General features: G+C 38.3%; 1 protein-coding gene across 2 annotated transcripts in view; it reads left to right on the forward strand.

The window, feature by feature from the left end:
* The window catches only part of macrod1 (mono-ADP ribosylhydrolase 1), a 153,447-nt gene that overhangs the window by 118,144 nt on the left and 14,249 nt on the right, over positions 1-21,054 (forward strand). For both annotated transcript variants that reach the window (XM_042493076.2, XM_042493074.2), the window contains exons 6-7: positions 12,599-12,720; positions 19,032-19,062. In XM_042493076.2, coding sequence (XP_042349010.2) covers positions 12,599-12,720; positions 19,032-19,062 — 153 coding nt within the window. The remainder of the gene's footprint in view (positions 1-12,598; positions 12,721-19,031; positions 19,063-21,054) is intronic.

Here is a 21,054-nt window from a genome sequence, read left to right on the forward strand (position 1 = left end):
GTTTTTACCAATAGCCAAATTTTCTGCAGAGGTCTATTTCTCTCCAAAAATGACCTGGTGGTATAAACTGGTAAAAACACTAAATAAAGAAGTTTCATGTAACTATCACTGTTTTTTTCGATGCTGTTTATCACAGATAGGCCTCTTACTATGATGGCCAACACGAATGCCCCTCTAGGACCAGTGTTTGGTTTGTTTTAGGACTACTGAAGAAATAAAGTGGTGAACATAGTGATCTTCATAATTATGGCCCTCAGGTAACAAAAACACAATAATTCTTACTTTCCGGTGATTATACACTAATGAAAACACAGTTATGAATATTATTTTCTATTCCTGCCAATATATCCCCCTAAATTTTACACACAGGACCTTTAAGTCAATTGCCTCCAAGCAAAAATGATTCACTGTTCACAGCCCCTGAAATGTGAATATTTGTAGTTTTTCTTGGCCCTCTGTTGTTGTTAAATATGTTTGGATTTTAAATTGCTGCTCAGATAAATTAGAGCAATTTGTAGATTTTACTGAAGGTTTTTGCAGTTCTTTGACATTTTATAAACCAAACGATGAATTGGCACATTTATCATTAATGAAAACTAAAAGGTCAGTCTGAGAGCACGGACCTCTGCCAAGGCCAAATACCCTATATTGCATTACTAACAAAAAGTGAAAATGAATTTGTGTATTCGCCCCAATAAGTGCCCCGTTCCAAATTTTAATGGGTTTTTCCTTGGCCCATGTTGCACCCTTCTACCAAATTTCATCAAAATAAGGCCAGAAGTTTTTTCCATAATCCTGTTGAAAGACAGACAAACACACAAACAACCAAAAACACAACCTCCATGGTGGAGGTAATGAAGCCATAATGTAGGAGTATAGCAGAGTCAACAGAGTGGCTATGGCTCTTGAAATCTAATAGGCCTTCAGCTCATTGAGGAGACCGCACACAGGGTCTGTTGGAAGATTAAGACTTTAGACGGAATAAGTGTCTGCATAGACACTGAGCTCAGATTTAGAAAACGTGGACGGAGAGCAGAGCAGGTCGGGAGGGACGGAGCCATTAGGGTTATCGAGTGTGATCCTCCCATTACAGATTACAGATGTTTGTCTGAATTAGCCCCATGACACCTGCAGGAGGATCATTACTGCTGAGAAGCCATAGTCACGATTCTTCACTCTCACATGCGCGCACGCACACACACACACACACACAGACATTTGTTCTTAAACAGAGCTTACTGTTGCATTAATATCACTTCAAGACAATTCATGAGGCAAATCCAGGGAAAATTCATGTCATGGATGTCCACCTCCACTTTTATGTGATTAAAAGGAAGTGTTATGGTATAAAACTAGAAAATGTGCTATAGGAGAATATAAGTGTCTAATAGCCATGTTGATGAATAACAGGCTTTGATTGTAGCACTTATTATTCTTTCTGTGGGTTCGTGCACTCACACTAAGTGATTTCTCAGGGACCGCACTCTTTTTCATCAGCGAGCAGTTTGATGAAGGACTGTCACGTTACATAGACAACTTTCTTCCAATCCACATCTGTGGACTCCACTGTGAGCAGCAGCGGTCTGTGGTGCACACTTTCATCTGCATACTGCTGGTCTAAGGGGGACACGGAGGCATCACAGCATATAGTTTTTGATAAGTTGCCATTGGTGTAAAGCTCCTCGTCTCCTGTTTAATGATTGCAGAAGGAGTATTTTCTGCTGAAAGTGCTGCTTTATTCAGAGGACCAGAAGAAAGGCAAACATTGTGCGGCGAACCCGCAGAGAGTTACCAGCTGACTCTGCAGCTCCCCTCAGCTCTATGCAGTGTTTTAGCATCTTTCAGCACATTGTTTTGGTTTTATCTGGTTTGGTTCACTATCTCTGCTCCCATCAGTGTCACTTTCAAAGAAAGCAGACAGCTGTTTTCAGCAAGTAAAGCTCTGAAAATCCACAGCTACAAGCTGGTGAACAAAGCGGGGCATTTAGCAGCTAAAGCGTGAGATATTTCCCTCAGGAGTTGATAAAGACCAAAACCAGAGCCCAAAAAGAGTGAATATTGGACTTACGTCTGTCAGGTGGACAGAAACACGACTCCACATACATACTAGTACTGCTCTGTGTGTGCTTGGTGTGTAAAAAGGAAACATTATTCTAACATGTTTGCCACATCAGCATGATATGTTGATATTATGTGAATGTAATATTAAAAATTTTATACCTTCAGCTGCCCACAAATGGCCAAAACAAGTCAGTTAATGCAGCTTTAATAGTTTAAATGGTCTGCTTATATTTCAATTTAATGTTTAATATTAATGCTAGGAAAATATCTGGGATGATATTTTCAAGAACTTTTCATGAAAACTTATAAAGTAAGTAGAAGAGTAGCTCCAGACTAAATATTCGAAGGTGGAAAAACATAACTGTGCTTGCTTTTATGGCATGAAAACTATAAGCCTCGTGACACTCTGCAGTTACATAAAAATAAAAAAATATACTCTGTCCTTGTACCAACCTTTCAGAATCATTAAAAAAAAAATCATTAAAAACAGTTTTTAAACATGATAAAAGGGGTACTGTTAAAAATTCAGGGGCTGCGGGTCTTTCTTACACCTGGTGCAAAGCGGCGCACAGCACAGTGCAACTGCCATCGCTTCTTTCAGACATGCAGTTTTCATTTTCACAGAACCCATGTTGTGTTGGGAGCAAATGTTCTCGTGCCCATCTGTGCACCCATCAGTGTGTAGGACTTAAAATGAGGTGTGGTCAAGCGCATTTGTGGCATATTACTATGAGGCAACAGAAAGCAATGGAGCAATAAGAATGTGATCTAAAGTCAATGGTGCAGTATTTCCCTACCATTTAAAAACGTGGATTATTCATATAGTAAGATGTCGCTAGGCGGGTCAAGAATGGGCATATGCTCTTCTTTTTACACACTTAGCGCCACACGACTGGGTTGTGGGTGGTTGAAATAATGATGCTTTCTTAAAGTGTGAAAAAAGTGAAACATTTCAAATGAAAAGCCCCCCGAAGTTTGTTTTCCAACATGGAAAATCCGAGGAACCTAACCAACTTTAGCCTCAAAATCCCAATACAGTGGCTCAGTGCGCCAACAGTAATGAAAGCTGCAGTAATATATTGTTTATTAGCACTTCAATCTTATTTGCGTCCCATTAAAACAGTTGTACAAAGAGTTCTGTCCAACTTCTATCTGGAAATGTCTCTACAGTGTTTGTATGCGCAAAAAACATGGTGTAATGCATTGTTATCAACTGGTATTGCTAAAAATGGCTAACCTGGCTTGAACTGATATTGTGAACAGCATTTTGGTTTTCTGAGTTGTGCTGGAATACATTTAACTCAGGTCTGATGTCATTCCAGGCTCTGACTTTTGAGGTAAATAGAAAGTAGCATAACGCAGAGATAATGAGGAAAACATTACCTTCATTCTCTAAATTGTGAACATAGCAGAGAGTAGAGCAGAGCTGCATCTGCTGTGCAGATTTACGCACAAGGAGCAGCGTAACGTCATTATTTCAGAAGGAAAATGTTTAGTTTTGTTTACTCTGCCAAGTTTTTAACTTCAGTTTTTAGTTTTGCTGCATAAAGGTCCCTTGATATTTACTGCAGTCACATGACTGCTCTTACTGCTTCATTTGTTGACCCAACCATGTAAATAGTAGTGCACCAGGTAAAGACACCTGGCTTCTAAAGGGAATGGGAGACGGCAGTCTGATTGGCTGAATACACACTATGCCCAAAACACACCTATAATCAATTAAGGGACTAAAAACAACCAGTTTACCATTTGAGTCTTACTTAATGTGCAGATTTTGTGCCCTTAATGCCCTTGCGTAATCCAGATAATGTACTACAGAACATTTAAATAGAGCCCTATATCTTTGAAAATTATGTCAATGAAATATTTTATTAAGTTATAGTGAGTCATATTCAAACAGCTCCAACAGATCTGATATCTTACGGACAAACCTCAGTTGAGTTAACTTGTCTATTTGTATTTAGAATATTACATTAATGTTTATAATGAAGCAGATTTGTTAAAAAAGTTATATGTGTAAATATGTGTATGTCAGTTTTTTTTTCCACCACGACCTCCTTTAAGAAGATTTAACAAAAAGTTGTGTTAGATCGAAGCTTAAACTAGGTTTCCTCTTTCACAAGAGTTTCCGCTCTTTTAGCTTTGTATCACAGATGCTTTGTTATTAAGAAAAAAACACTGCACAATAGGTTTTTGGCAGCCGGAGCTCTGTTCCACTGTCTGGGTGTAATGAGCAGATCCTGCATCACTAACCAAATATCCTCCATTGATTGTGGTTAGGTGGCAGAATTTCCTTGTCAATGGATACAAGTGCAACAAATTCTAACAACAAACGAGCCTGTGAAGTGTGTCTGGGAAGTGGACACAAGAACACATTTCAAGCTTCTGTTGTGAATTTCTGGTTTTGAAATAAGATCAGCAGATCATATTTCAAAAAGGCCCAAACACTGTGTTAAATCTTTCTGCCTAATGGCCTCCTATCCTCAGAGGGTTGGATTAAAGAGCTTCTTCAGGGCTTCTTCTGCGCTGCGGAGTCTGCGGCTTGTTAACTGTATGTGTGAGTGTGTGTGTGTGTGTGTGCGCGCGCTCATGATAGAGACCGAAAGTGAGACGGAGTGGGTGTATGCTGTGTTAATGTCCATTCTAATCTAATTAATCATTATACTCATATTGTTTTGAATTGTAAAAGAGATAAATCTAGCCCACATTCAAGGCTCAGAGGGAAAAACTGTGAAATGTGCAACTACATGCCGACATCTAAAATCAACAGGAAGTTGGTTATTGTAGTTTCGCCCACTGAGAAGCCTGTCAAAACTCACACTCCTTCTTGACGTCAAACCTCGGTCAAATCTGAACACGCAGACATGATACACAGATTTTCAGATTTACTGTGACTTACACTCTCTGGAGTATATCACTATCTCAAGAGGAGGAAGTAAGCAGAGTGAGATGTCCAGCCAAGCAGGTACATTGTGTTTCCTGAGTATTTTTATCTCACAAAGGCATTGTTTACAAGTGGCATGTGTTCTCTCTGTTGACCCGTATTTTGCCCGCGAGTAAATAATGTTGGCTGCTTGTCATTGTCTGCCTGGTGCTGCTTGATGATGACAATTTTAAATTAATGTTGTATCCTGAAGATGATGATATGGACTGATGTTTCCACTTTGCATCCATGACATTGGATCCTTCATTAATTGATACATTGATCAAGATTGATGGTAATTTAGTAATTTAGTTATAGTTTAGTATAGTATAGTATAGTATAGTAGTTTAGCTACTAGCTCATTCTGTGTCCTAAATTTTTCTGCTAAGTTTGGTTTTAATCAGTTATTTGATGCTGATTGCTCGAATGGGCGTGTGGGCAGGAACTTGATACTGCAGAGATTGCTCTTGTGCAGACTTTGGCTCCAAATTTCATCACACATGCAAGATGGCAGCGGCCGTATCCTGGATATTTTGGCTTGGTTTTTGTACAGTGGAAGTAACTGCCGGCACGTAGCCAATGATTCTGCCATGTCAAGCATAGGCAATATTAACTGGCACTAAATAATTAAGTGGATAGTTTGAACAACAGGATGCATTTATTTGATTAATATACTTTAATGTGAAATGTAAAAACACTCACATTGCCTCTGCTACAATAAGCTTTTCATGTTAATCATTTTTAACTAGATTTCGCTTTTTTTTACACAGTTCTATAAATTTTCAACTTGCTGGAGAGAAGGAAGAGATGGAAAAAAAAATAGACCATCCTAATAATAAAAAAAAAAGCGATGGCCAGTGCATGCCTGGGAAAGTGCGGCAGCTTTTGTCAGCGTAACAGCTCCAGGTGATTATAGTGGCTGCACTCTGCTGCGGACATGCTGCAGCAAATGTGTTTTGCCATGTCCATGCACCATGTTTTGGGCCCTTGTATTTGTTCATATCTGTTACATTGGTTTATGTCGTGCCATCCAAAAAATGTTTTCATTCATGGTTCAGGTTGTTCTAAATTTAAACGAAAAGATGTGAATACAGCACCACATCGCAGCTAACCTACATAAATATGTTACGCTGCTACTGAGGTACATGTTTTCTGATAGACGTAAAAACTCCAGAAAGGAGGTTAAAAACGACTTTTAATGATGACTGGGCAGGAGTGATGCTCTGAATCTGAATGTTTGGTGTCAAATCTGGAAACACTGCAGATCAGTCCAGCAGTATCACAAAACTGAGGCGTCAAGATTGCTCTATACAGGAAAAAAAAGAGTTCATCCCATCAGCTCCTTGTAAAAAAAAAGAAAAAGTCTCAAAATTAGATTAAATGTGTTGTTGTTTTAGTGTGTGTGTGTCTGTGTGTGTGTGTGTGTGTGCAGAGGTGGTCGTCCAGCTAAGTCTTATCACAGCGTTGGTATTCACGCTGAGAGCACCATGCTGAGCCTCATCAGAATGTGTGGTATCGTCGGTGTAGGCGTGTAGAGGCTGGTTAAACACCATCTCTCTCTGTTCTCACTCAGCTTCTGTTTGTGAGGTCCTCTGTTTCCTTTCTCTGCCTTCAATCCAATATACTTCAATTCATTTACTATTTATTCTATCAATGAGTCCAATTGAAATACTTTTTTTTTTCCCGGAGACCTGGTGAGAAAAAAAACACATTAATTAACTTGACAAACAAAGCTCACACAATGTGAAGTGTTCCAGCAGCTACATGACGGGGAAATAAACAGGAAAAATATATTGTGTGCAGCAATTAGAAACAGTGAAAGACACTGTTGCTGTAAACTTGCTGAGAGTGACAAAGGGAATTTAATTTGGAGACTTTTTTAATTTGATAGAGGTGTATGGTACTAGAAACAGTCTAAGCAATAATTTATCTGAGAATCATTTTTAATCAATTACTAGAGAGACATGTACATCCTCTGGCAGCCATATTGGAGGTCATCCATTCTTGGCTTTAGTGGAAGCTTATAATACTGTTTGGTACCTTGCAGGCTACCTGGCTAGAAATACCAAACAAATCAGCATATTTCTAATTTTAGGTGTACCTTTACTTTATCAACCAATCGACTTCATAATTAATGAAAAACACAACAGTCTTTCACGGGTCTCTCAGGGTTTCCTGCCTAGTTGCTATTTACAACATAAGTCATTATCTTGGTTGCCACTTTTAATTTTAGTTGTTTAGTTTTATTTATATGCACATACATATGTATAGAAAAGATATAAATAGAAAATTTAAATGTTTTAACACTGTGCAGTAGAGGTTAGAAGCTAAAAATGGCTTATGGAGATACCCCATCCATTAAATAAGTATAATAATTTATATAAAGAAGAAAATATAAAAACAAAGATTGCATAATTGATCAAAGTTTTAAGACTAAGCAATAATACAAAGTTGTTATCTTGTGCTTTTCAGGCAGATGTTGATCTGACAGTGCTGCATCTAACTTATGTAATAACAGCAACAAAAAGTTTGCTGATCCAGTGGGGAGATGGGACAGTGTGGGCTCAGACACACACACACACACACACACACACACACAGTGGCCACCTCGACATCACTTCTCAGCCCTTAAAACTCCTTCAGCTGACTCCAATGAGCAACATCTGAACCAGTGTTCACTCTGGTCTTGTTCCTCCTCTTGTAGCTAAGTACTTGGGATAGATACTGGGGTGAAGCTCGGTGCTTACCGTCAAACTCAACCGTTTTTCAAATTTTTTTTCCACACTAACTGGCAATTTCTAAAACTCTTGAACACTGATGACACAGAGAAACAACGTGATACCAACACTGTTAACGTATTTGCTCACAAGCCTTGTGAGAACGTTATACATATTGCAGAGATAAACAAAACATTCGTTTTGGACACATCAAATTTTTCTTAAATGATTACCGCTAATTCACAATTGTAATATTTAATACAAAGCAATACTTTTATTCCGCACCTTACCTCTCTGTTGATGTATTCTTTTTTAAAATTATTATTAGTCTACATAAAAATGTTACCAATAAAACCTTTAAAAATTACTTCTGGGAACCAAGCAACCAGTGACAGCAGGGCCTTTATGGCCTCCCAGGTGTGCTGTTAGGATCTAACATTAAATGCTGTTACTATACTGTATATATGGGAGATTAGACAGGGAGCAGTTTACTGAAAGCTGAGTGAAGTTAAAACTAAAAATGAATTCAGTCTGTTATGGGGCAAAACATTGCTGACTGAAATGTGAAAAACATGGCCTACATTCTACCAAACATGCTCACAATAACAGGCTTTTGATGTGAAGGTTCCTGTTTGTCCTCGTGTGCGCGTTCTGTTTTCTTGGCCTGAGGGGAACCGGTCTCACGCACCTGTAGCTGGGAGATCCCCTGATATTTAAAACATATAAGAGTAAGGCTTGTTTTTTCTTCTCCTGATATGTTACCTTACCTTATATTTTTACACTACATAAAAACGAACATACAGTAGCAATACAACAGTGAGACCATAAATATGTACATTGCACACACCTACAAGACAAGACAAAATATTTCCCTAACATTTTTACATTTTCTTTTTAGTATGGCCTACATTTCAATCTTTCATAATGTTCATGTACTGTTCCCAGAGCTGAACCAAGTCTTGCCACTTTCCCTTAGCAGTGTAAGTTAGTCTTTCCAGAACAATACAGTTCAATAGCTCCTTAGTCCACTTTTTTAATGATGGAGTATCTGCACTCTTTTAACACAGTGCAATCGCTCTCTTTTGGCTTGAAGAAGTCCAGAGCACAGAAGTTAAGTTTGTTTGGATTTTTATATAAAGTCCTCCAGATATATTCAAAGCCCACAGAGTTACAGAGGACGTTTTGAAGGACTTTGCTTTGAAACAAATCTGTAAAACATTTTATAACCTCTGTCTAAAAGTTTTGAATCTTAAGACATTTTTTTTAGACCAGTGATATTCAACTTACAGCCTGAGGGATAAATCTGGACTGAGATAAGGTGCTAAATGGCCCATTTTGTAGTTCACATTGAAACAAATTGATTCACACTTAGATTTTATCTTTTTTTGGTACTTTGAACATAAAAAAGGTGCCAGAGTGCATAAAAAAAGCATCAAAATGTGTTGGGGTGCCCAGAGGAGGAAACTCAAACCCCTCAGCAGAGGTTTGGACTAAATACTTAGATTTTAGTTATTACTGTTTGTTTATTAAGTGGCCCCTGGCCTCCTGTCATTTTGCAAAGTGGCTCCTGGACACAAGCAAGTTGAGTTTCCCAGCCAAAGAATAGTGATGGACATGAATACTTGTGTAGTCAATTTGACATTTATACATTTCTATTCATACTTGAAAAACTCTTTAAAAATGTAATGCAAGTACTTGACAGTGAAAGTTATTTAAATGCCCATCCTAACACCGACATTGAAATACAGTGCCTTCCTCTTTGAAACATTTATTACAAATATCTTAGATATTAAATTATTAGAAATATCTGTAATACTGGCAGACATGTGTTGCCAATTTAAGATTGACAAGAGTTTACTATTTAAATTGAAGTAATTTCAAACTTGTATAAATTGTCTGATTCGTACTTTTAAACATTCCAATCAGTCTTGTCCATTTTACATTTTACAAGCATTAAGCTATCTATTGATTCAGATCTATATGCTACATGCATATGCTGAAATATTTAGAAATGTGGCCCTTCTCTTCTAATTTCAAGTGTTATTTCCTCAAGCTTTGATAAATACACAGTCTGTTCATATTTTGATGAAATGCAGCTTTTTAGCTGTGAATATTTAAAGAAATGTTTTTTAGGGATTTGATATTCTGACATTATTGATCAAAATGAAGCGAAACTCTGTCTGCCATTATGTAGACAGAGTTTATATTCTGTGACCCAAATCCTCCATCTTTTTTTTTTATCAAAGTCAGGTTACTTGTCATGAAATTACAGAGGCTTGTTATATTCTCAGACTTTTGATTTGACTTAAAAACCATCACCAGCAGTTTGGTGTCAGGAAACAACGGCTTATAAATACCAGGTGTGACAGCTGACGCGTCAGTCAGACTGAGGTAAGATACTAACATACACTTACAGTGTACAAGACAATGTAGGAGAGATGTCTGACTCCAGAGGTGGTGACATGAAAGTTAAAAATAGTGTGCGTCAACAATATAACACCATACACATTAAATATGGGTTTAATTGCTTAACTAGAACGGTGGACTTTTGTTGATGTGTTTAGGCACTTTAGTATTATCAAAGGGGAGTACTGCCTAAGTTAAGAATTCAAATATCTATTTCCCTGAACTAGGAAAGTTCAATTGGTTTTTGTGAACATCAAAGCCAGACACATGACAAAAACGTCTTAAACTTAGGATGTCTGGAGTTGCTCCATACACAATTATTGTGAGCACAAGTTTGTCAACCCACAGACTGTTTTCTTTTTTTATATATAAGTGAGCTTATTAGAAAATGTACCCATGTACTCACCCGAGGTGCTACCCTAAGTGTAATTAAGCAACATCACAAGAGAGGGAGTGATGTCGTGCTCGTATACCATCACGGCTGTGATTCGGTCATAGGCACGAGGTCGCAGGCCATTCCCCGCTAATCCTCTCTCTCTCTCTTCTCTCTTCTTCCTCTTCTCTCCTCCCTCAACCTGACCAGCTGACAGCTATGTGAACAGCGCCAACCAGCTGTTTGAACCTATGTTACACCATAAACATATCCCGCTTTTAAAACATATCCCATTGTCACTCTTACACAATTAACAGGTTTTGAACAGCTGTGAAGCGGAGTGATACATGCAGAGTTAAAAGTTAAAAGTCCCAGTGATGTTGTACTCCTATATCAGCACTCATTTGATGCCTCTCGACCAATCACATTAATGGTCCCGAACTAACTGCTGTATAATCTAGGACATCTTTTCCAGTTCATCCTCTATGGAGCAGCTCCAGACTTTATACCCTATGACATCACAAATCCAATGTTTCAGCGCTGTAGTTTTTGATTTGGGAAAGACTTGTTCATCATTACGAATATTTTTTGGACTGTCTTAGACAATAGGAATAACCCCTCTAAGTGGCATATATTAGATCGTTCATAAAAAAAAAAAAAACAACTTTCACCATCATAATTGAAGCATGGACAGTGATGCAAATGCTATTTACAAGTTGTGAACTCGAAATTAGGGCTGTACCCGACTCAGAATTATGTCAATTGAACCGCAGTTGGATGTTTAAACACAAATATTTAACATTTCATTTTTCCATATTAAATTTGAAAATTTGAACACTCTCATCATATAGTAAAAAAGCTAAGTGCACTAGAAATGGATTGCGAATGCACAACACTATTTTCTGCAGACACTAGATATCATCAAAAGCCAGAGACTGTATCATATGAACTAACTGTGAGCTGTAAATTCACCACTTCTTCAAATTATGGCGCAGTCTCTCTCTTTCCCTCCGTGCCGTTGCCTGTATGTCCGCACCTGCAAAGAGCACTGTGAATGTCAAGAGTACTCACTTTGCAGCAAAATCTGGGGACCACAACGCCCCCAGAAGTACACTGCACAGAAAAAAAAATACCCAAACAAAATCTGCTTGACCTGAGGCATTCTCAGTCAGCTGAGTGTCCCTAACTGACAATACGAGCCCCTTTTAAGGGACTGCCCTACTCGAAATTATAACTCACATGACATGAACATGGCGATAATCTACCAAACTGAAAGTCATCTGTTTCAGCCACAGACAATATAAACGTAATGGACGTAGAGTTCATCACAGCACCCATCAGTTTGTTTGCTCCTATTTAAGCCTTAAAGCCTGGAGTTTGACATTTTGGCCATTTTTATCATGTTATTTTTGGAGCCAGAGGTGATCATATTTGGATTGGAAGGTCGAGCTGTGGAGGAGCGAAGGATGAATGTGACTCATAGACTGTAATTATGCGTAGCTTTTAGCTTTAATAAAATTTGATTAGGTGAGTTATATAAAAATTTAACCTCTGTACAGTTGCCATCAACAGGGAAATCAGCTTTAGAGACTGAAACTGTTTTTGTATCAGGCTGTAAACATGTTTATTTCTGCTGTAAAGCTGAGCATTTTCACATGAGGGTCTATGGGAATTTGCTCTGTTTCGGAGTCAACCTCAAGTGGTCATTGTAGGGAGTGCAGTTTTTGCCTCTTGTGTTGGCGTCATTTTTCAGCCCTAGAGGTTGATGCTTGGTTCAGACCAAGACATTGGTCTCACAATTTTATTAACTAATACTGTATTTGTAATAAACGTGAACAAGGTTGAACATTTGAGTGCTAGTTAACGGGGTCGGCAGTTGGGAAGAGTTCAGAACTGTTTATGCCAACACTAGAGCTACATTTTTATGATTTATATTTTGAATTCATTTTTTTGAAACTATATTTAATACAGCTGCCATAATAAACACTGAATAAATGTGGAATTCAACCAGGGAAATTAAACCTAGGATATATTTTACTTATGTTTTACTGCTATGTTTGTATCTGTCACACTGTGGTAAGAGGTGTTTCATCTTCTCATCTCTCGCTGTCTCTGCAGATGTGATCCACACTGTGGGGCCGATTGCACAAGGAGGAGTGGGAGAGGAAGAGAAGAAAGCCTTGAGGTCGTGCTACAAGAACAGCCTGACAACAGCCACCAAAAATGCTGCACGCACTGTGGTAAGTACGGTGGGGTGGGGAGAGATGATGGAAACTGGGGGTGGTTGTTGAGGAAGGATGAAGAGAGACTGAGCTGTTTGTTGTTGTGGTGGAGAGAACGAAGGTGTGCTGAGAGATTAGATTAAAGCGGAGAGGTTAAGGAAGAGAACAACTAAAGACTGCGACTGAAAAAAGTAAAACAGTAAAAGACTGAGACATTTAAAAAATATTCCACCTGCAGCTAAAGATAAAGATCCATCACAAGTAGATTTTTCAAAGAAAACTACATTCAAACTGAGATAGATGGAGAGAAGGGAACAACAGGAGCTGCAGGTAGGATTGTTGAGTTGTAAGAGGGTTTTTTGAAACACACCAGGCGGGAGGTTTCACAACTGAACGAGGTGTTAAAGTCAAAGAAAAACACCAAAGTGACATGAACATAAAGTCAGAAGTACAGTAGAAGAAATATAAATGCTGTCTATTTGTAGTTTCCCTACGCACGAGTAGAATTTAAAACAGATGTAAAATGTATCTGTTACAAATAATTTGTGATTTTAACAAGTGCATACAGCATGTATTATATTTTTTTTTTCATTAAATTGCATTTGTGCCCTCTGCCTTCAAAAAATGTCTATGTACAACAGTTATTACTATATGCTGATTTGACTGATACTGTGATATAAAGTCAAGTCAAGTCCATTTGTATTGGTACAGCCCAAAATCACAAATTTGCCTCACAGGGCTTTATTGACACTGATAAAATCTCAGTACATCCTTCCATTGATCAAGCAACAGCGCTGTGTGTTTTAACCCCTAAAGCATTTTTTCGTTAGTTCACTTCCATTGACTTTAATGTTTACCTTTTGCCTTGAGGAACCTGTGAGTCGTGTCTCCTCTCACCTCATGTTGCCAACTCCACAATCTGGTCAAACTAAGAGGTCTGGAGACACAGAGAGCATCCTGGCATCTGCTCGTACTGCAGCATTTGACAGCAGGCTGAGAATCTGCCAGATTTGATTCACTTTGAAGTTTATTGGCTGCTCTTCTCAATTCAGAACCAGTGGTGTGCCATGAACCTGTCGGACACGGATCCCAATGACTTAATATTATAATGCACAAGATTATTATATCACAAATCATTTTTTAAAATTGTAATTTTTCAGCAATAGGGTTAAGGGCTTGTATGTATTTACATCCAGTAATTACTTCACTATTTAGCAGCCTATTGGTGCAGTCAGCCTTCTCTGAACAGGTTTAAATTACCTATATGGTAATAATAATCCACCAGACTCCATAAACAGAAACAGTAATTTTACCTCACAGCACATGGGAGATGCTCGATTGTTGAGATTTTTTGTGTTATTGTGCAACTTTCTAAACCAAACTAATGTGTTGTCCATGGCAGTAGAGTAGGGTTTATATATGGCAATGACATAAATAAGGTTATAAAGGAAAAACATTTCAGAGGGGTTTGGAAAATTAGCATGTAACATACTTGGACTAAATCTGATTTTTTTTTTATTTAAAAACACAGGGAGCACTACTGGAAAACTACAAAGTGATATATTCACCTCAGAAACCAAAAATGGAGTATGGAGCCAATCTTGAAGTGTTTAATAGCTAGTTTTCTCTGTTATACATGAAACATTTTTAACAAGGAACATCAAAAGGCAACACCGCATAACAAAATAATACAGAAGCAGCAACATACAGTACATTACATTATATACATTCTTTATACAGCCTTCTCAAGTGGGAGAAGGATACTTTTTAGCTGGGAGCAAGTTACTTCATGATCAAACCAGGAAGCTGCAGACAGTGTCCCAGCAGTCCTCTCAGGCCCTAATCAGAGTCTTTTAACATGCAGGCTGCCTGCTCCATGTTCAGGTAATCCTCCATCCACGAATCCCTGGAGAAGCAGGCTGTTTTACGCTCCGTCCAGTTTAAGCGAATTAGTCTTTTAGTAGATAAGTAACCCAATGTCCAGAGCCAGCCAACAGTGTCTCTAACACTATTGTTTGGCTTCAGGCCTAGCAGGCATATGGGACAAACTGGAGACATTAAAGTTGAAAAACTCTGACATGAGGGATATCTCTTCTAACCAGAGTTTAAACAGCTGGACGGTCCCAGAGCAGGTGGAGTAATGAACCTTTACTGCCAGAACTATGCGACCATAAATCTTGGTGTTTGTCATCCATCTTGGATAACGTGACAGGGTTAATATGCTCTACTCAGAATCTTATATAGTATAATCCCAAATCAAACACATTTAGAAGAGTTCAACTCAGACTGATTTCACTGAGAAAAAGTCAAGGATGTGTTGAGGTCATGCTCCGAAGCCAGCTGGACATGGGAGTATGTTACTGTGTGTAATTCTATCTAACTAATAGAAGGCGCCACATTTACCGTTAACGCCCCTGCAGCTGTATCAGAGCTGTGGTCAGTTTCTGCGCTATAAAATCTGACAATTGATCTCACTTAATATAAGTTTAGAAACCAACTGCCTATAAAAAAATAAAGTAAATATAACTCTAAATTTTAATTTATGTTTATTTTATATCTAAGTATTAATTTTACTTGAGATTTAGCTGTATTTACTTAATTTTGTGAAGTTGTTGCCACTAAAAAACAACAAGTGTTGGCAACTTCAGTAAACCAAGTTAGTCTGACTTAACTTGATCATCAAAAAGACAATTTAGCCAATGATGAAGATAGGAGATCTGTGAGTTCTGTTTTGTTTACCTATTTAAAAAAAATACAAATATGACTGATTAGTTGGCAACAAGCAGAATACAGATGGCTGTTGCTGAAACTTAGAAAGAATGATTTAATTAAACTCGTCATTTCAATTTGCAACAACATCACAAAATTAAGTAAATGAGACTAAATTTTCAGTAAACTTAACAATTATATATAAACTAAAGATAGTTTAAGATTAATATTTATATTATCTTACATTTTTTGGTGCAGTCAGTTTTTTAAGATTTTTTAAAGTAAAATCAACTTGTCAGAAAGAGAATTTGGTGCTTCTGCTTCATGAAAGATGTGTCTTCCCATCTGTCTAACAACAATACTCACATGCTAAAATATGTTTCTGCTGTTAGCTCTTTGTGACCTTCAAGTCACAAAGAGCTAATTCTCTAAATCAGTTTCAATGAAAGCGAGGAGCGACGAAATCCACACTCCTTGTTCTGTGTAAAAATGCTCTCTAAGGTTCAGCTGAAGCTATTAAAACTTAAGCTGCTGAAATCGAAAAGTCAAATGGCTATCTTTCAAAGTTTTACAGTCTCTTAGCACCAAATTGCCTCTTTGTGTTTTCTCTGGACTGTGCTCCCTGCTGAGATGCATTTGAGGGAAAGTCACAAAAAAGGGAATTTGGAACCAAAAATACTGAAGCTTTGAAGTATAAACTTTTGATGTGGCTAATTCAGACAGCTGAAGCCTCATTTTTATTTGGCTTGAAATTGCTTAAAGAAGAGATTTCCTTGCAGACAAATGCATAGAAAGAACAATAAGAACAGGCCTCCCAATGATCCTGAAATAGACATAAAATGCATTCAATTCATTAATTAAAGAATAAAGCCTTAGCTGGTAAAGAAATGCCTGAAATCAATCTTTCATAAAAGGTAGACATAAAAGGTAGGATTTTATTTTTTCTGACGTTGCATTTTAAAATTCCTTTTTTTTCCATCTTGTTCCCCGCTTTAAAAAAAAAAAAAAAAGAATTTACCATCAACAGCATCAAAAAAGTCCTGTTTTATCTTACAATAAACATTTGTTTAAAATTGTCCCTATCCCAAAGTAATTGATGGCGGTTCATGTTTTTTTCTCTCAAGGGAATAATTCACCCACAAAATGACCATTTGTAAAGCAATTAGCTACCTCAAATTTGAAAAGAAAACTTGTTTTTCATGTACAAACATATTCATGTATTGATTGTTAGGGAATTACGTTCAATAACAGCAACACTGTATCAAAACACCCGCTTACAAACTTTCAAACAACTTAGTCAGTATAATCTGAATCTCTTTTGTGGATGAAATATTCCTTTAAAGTTTATTCTGGATGTCATTAAACATCTTTATAAGTCTTAAACTCTAACTTTTTGTAAGCTGAATGTACACTCATCAATGCAACCATCAGTGCTTTCAGTGGGCAAATGAAAATGTGACCAGCAATTTTAGAGTGAAAGATGCCAAGAAAAGAAGGTGAGATGGATGCAACAGACGTCCCCAACAGGATTAAAAACAATGAAAAAACAGGTATTGAAAAGGAGACTTTGAGGTTCACGATCAGTATCTTAACCCCTAAGAGAATAGTTTTAAGACATACTTTGGGGAAAAAATAATCCTTTAAGAGCACTCAACTGCCAAAACACAGGTGGCTATTACTGTGGAAAGGCCACAGTGAGTTGTTAAAGAGCTGCTGGCGAGAGACTCTTACTGTCGTTTTTGAGAACCAGCACCTCTTCAACACGTTGTCAGTCAATGTAACAACTCCTTTTACAAGTCTATCCTGTTGGACGCAAAACTGATCACAGCCGCTCACAGCGGGATGAAACTATTTGCTGTGTTTGTGTGAAAGTGTATTTTTACACAGAATCAAACGATGGTGGTTGCTCCTGTGTGTAATTATATACTGCATCGCAGTATCCCACGATCAAAGGAAGCATGACGGGCGTGACGTTTAACCCAGCCCGCAGGAGTGCGCCAGGCTCTGATGCAAATTTTGCATAGTATAGTCATAACCCCTAGGTCGGACACGTGATGCACACTGGTCCAGATAGACTTTTCCCATAGACTTACATCGGGAAAGGGGCATCCGTAAATCGGTGAATAATTTTTTGTGGCTGTATCCAGGCTTCCCATAATACATTCATGCATTAAACACATGAGCATCCTGCTGTTGCGTGACATAAATCATATGCATTGGCAACACTTTCTAGACAATAACATGGCATAATATGTTAATCACAATCATTTACCGTCTTTTTTATATGGCGGCTGATCTCGACCCTCATTGTTTTCCCAGTTTGCCGACATGCACGGCATCTTCTTCTTAGTATTAGCCGCTATGCTAACAGCTGCTTTTTTAAATCTCCCGCAGTTGGTTAGACACATAACCACATTGTCAAAATTTCACACTTGTGCCGCCCATGGGCACGTCTCTCTGGCTTTACATTTTATACAGACCTTGTTTCGGGGCTGTTATTACCTCCATTCCTGGCACAGAGTCAAGACCACTCTGTGCCCCCTTTCTGGGAACAGAGGTGTTTATGCAGAACAGCGAGGTGGCACAAGGGCATGATATTCCCACCTTGAACAGGCAGCATAAATGCGGCTTAACATGGCAGAAGCCGAATGCAGAACTCAAGGTTTCAAAACGGCAGTCCACAAACCAATTAGTGATGTCACATTGGCTACGTCCATTATTTATAGAGTCTATGGTCTGAACCTAGCCTGGCCCGTTCTCACAGTCATGGAAAACCTGGAAAAGTCATGGAATATCACAGTTACATTTTCATGAAATTAGTAAAAATCATTGGAAGTTTTGAAAAAGTCATGGAATTTTGTTGCTTTTAAAGAAAATGTAACGGTAATTTTCTATGCATAACCTTACATGAAATGTAACATAACATCAAATTATTTTTTTTTAGCTGTCAATGTAATGTAGTGAGATTTCATTTGTTGTCATGCATATTTCTCCATTTTCTCCTCGCATTCAGTCTCTCCCTTCATCGATGCCAGTATACTCAAACTGTGTTTAAGTAGAGATTGAATCTGATATGTTTTAAAAAATGCTAGGCAAGCGAGGCAAGTAAAAATTATTTTAAGTCCATGAAAATGTCCATGAAAAGGTGTAGGAAACCCTTATTCTACGTGTGTCATTTTGAACCACACTAAAAAAAACCCTTATGAGTTACCGAATCAACCAGGACTGAACTGTTATGAATAATTACTTATAACTTTGTATATATTATAACTAATAATAAGTTATATTGCCCCCAATGACGGTCAAAATGTCCACCTGTATAATTATTATAATAACATCTGGTTAATGGCTGAGATGGGAAAGCCTTTCACACCAGGCCTCGGTAACAAAGGATGATCGACAGATTGGTCTTTAAATAGAAGTAAGACTCAGTCAGAGAAAAAAGCTGCCATAAAAAACAATCAGGAGAAAGACTCCATTGAAATCGAGCAGAGAGTTTGATATCTGTGTATTGTTGCGTGTGTGTGTGTGTGTGTGTGTGTGTGTGTGATGAAAGTTAGTTGTTATGTGATCATCAGCACTAGATGGTAACCATTTTCTTTGTCCTCTTTACTCTGCAGGCTTTCCCCTGCATCTCCACTGGAATCTACGGTCAGTGTTTGTGTCACCTCCTATAAACCAGAACAAATGCGTGACTTATTCATGTGCTCTCTCTGTGTGTGTGCGTGTGTGTGTGTGTGTGTGTGTGTGTGTGTGTGTGTGTGTGTGTGTTAAAATCATTGTCATACATTTACTCCAAGTGTTTGTGTTGCTTCGGGCTTCACACTCAAGCTGATGATTTTTCTTTGAGTGAGAGAGAAAAAAATATCATTTTCATCCAACAATAACAAAAACACATCTTTGTTCCTGTGTTTATATGCTGCACAACACCGGCTGTGTTTTCCATCACATGCTTGTTTCCAGTATCTGTCTTTCTGTTTAACCAGAGTGCTGAGCCACCCGCTGCCACTTGTCACATTATCTCCTGCAGCCCAGAGGTGGTTCTCAGATTAAGGCCTGGGATTAGGACTGGCAGATTAAGATAGATTAGGCCGGAGATTGTGTCAGATTGACTGTAATCCCCCTTCACACTGGCAGGAGAGAGAGTTAAGGATAGTGTTTAAACACTCCCCGGGGTGGTTTGGGTGTGAGGGCCTGTTGTCGACTCCCCTGTTGCTAGAGAGAGGAAAGGCCAGAGTTCTGATTGGCTCAGTGTGTCTTCCGTGTCTTCCTCTCTGTCGTGCCTGTTTGACAATGTCTCTCTATTTCATCTTTTTAAGAGAACCTCCAATGTTTTTTTTTCCTCTGTCATTTGGGCTCATTTTTAAAAAGTCTTTTATGTTACCTAACAGCTGTTAAATCATGGCACTCCTCTCACTGCTCTTTATATCAACCAACTTTTTGATGTGATGAAATTGGAAGATAATGGCGAGCATATGCCAACTGTACTGCCAGCCAATCATATAAGCAGTTTTTAATAATAATTAGAGCTTTCAGAGAAAAACAAACCATTAGTGGAAAAAAGACATGCAGCAGTCATCCTAAATACCCACAAAATAACCCTTCAAGTAACACAGACAGGTGTTTTCAATCAAACCTTTTCAGACCTTGTTACAGTTCAGGTGGGAAGACCTACTCTGATTACTTATTAGTGAATACGTTTTGGTGGAGAGACTAATTGCTTGATTATGTTCTGTGACAGTTTTTTTTTTCAGTGGGCTTGTGTTACACAGGAGTTGAAGTAAGCGGTCAGGGTCAGCTGTGTTCCGATTGGACGTGGAACGTGGCTTTTGGCATTAAAAAGCCACACACACACACACACACACACACACACACACACACACACACATTACATTGTACCAGCTTGTTCTCTTTCGGAACTCGTAAAATACCACCACTTTGTCAGTGCAGCGTGACAGTGCTACACAAAAATCCACCTTTTGCATCGACGTGAAACAATGCTGGACGGCGTCAGGTTGAAATGCAGCTGGTAATTACATAATATAAGGAACTCAAGGCCACCTATGGAGAGGGCAAGGGGGGCGGTAGATGGGTCCAACGAACCCAGACTTTTATGCAAAAGTCCAGTGCTTGCTTCCCATCTGAATGTAGGGAGGAAACATGTTTTGCATGTGGTTTTTTTAACCACATGCAGCATAATTCCACCCTGTGCTTGTGTTGGCATAACAGTAGTGGCATCCCAGACTGTCATCAGCAGAAGGATACCTGGAGCGTAATATGCAGACGATTCACTGCAACTTGGGATGAGAACATGTTGATTACAATAACGACCTAAAGTTTGCTAGAGTATGACCTGTAGGTATGAATAAAACAAAGGATTTCATCGGTCAAACATACATTTCTGCAGGTGGAAAACCACTGGAATCATGATCTGCCCGAATATTTTTCCTCCCTGAGTGTTCTGCAAGGATGTGCAAGAACCCACAAAATCAGTTTTTATAAATAACTGTGCAAATTTTCTGGATGAAAATTCAAGCATGGTGGGGAAACAGCTCTAAGTACCTAGAAGTATATAATGTTGGAAACATATTGGAAACTTTGCAAATGCTATCTTCAAACATATACTACGCAGGAAATAGTAGT

This window comes from Plectropomus leopardus, chromosome 8 (genome assembly GCF_026936395.1).
Source record: "Plectropomus leopardus strain MGB_pleo_1.0 chromosome 8, ASM2693639v1, whole genome shotgun sequence".
NCBI classification, from domain to species: domain Eukaryota; kingdom Metazoa; phylum Chordata; class Actinopteri; order Perciformes; family Serranidae; genus Plectropomus; species Plectropomus leopardus.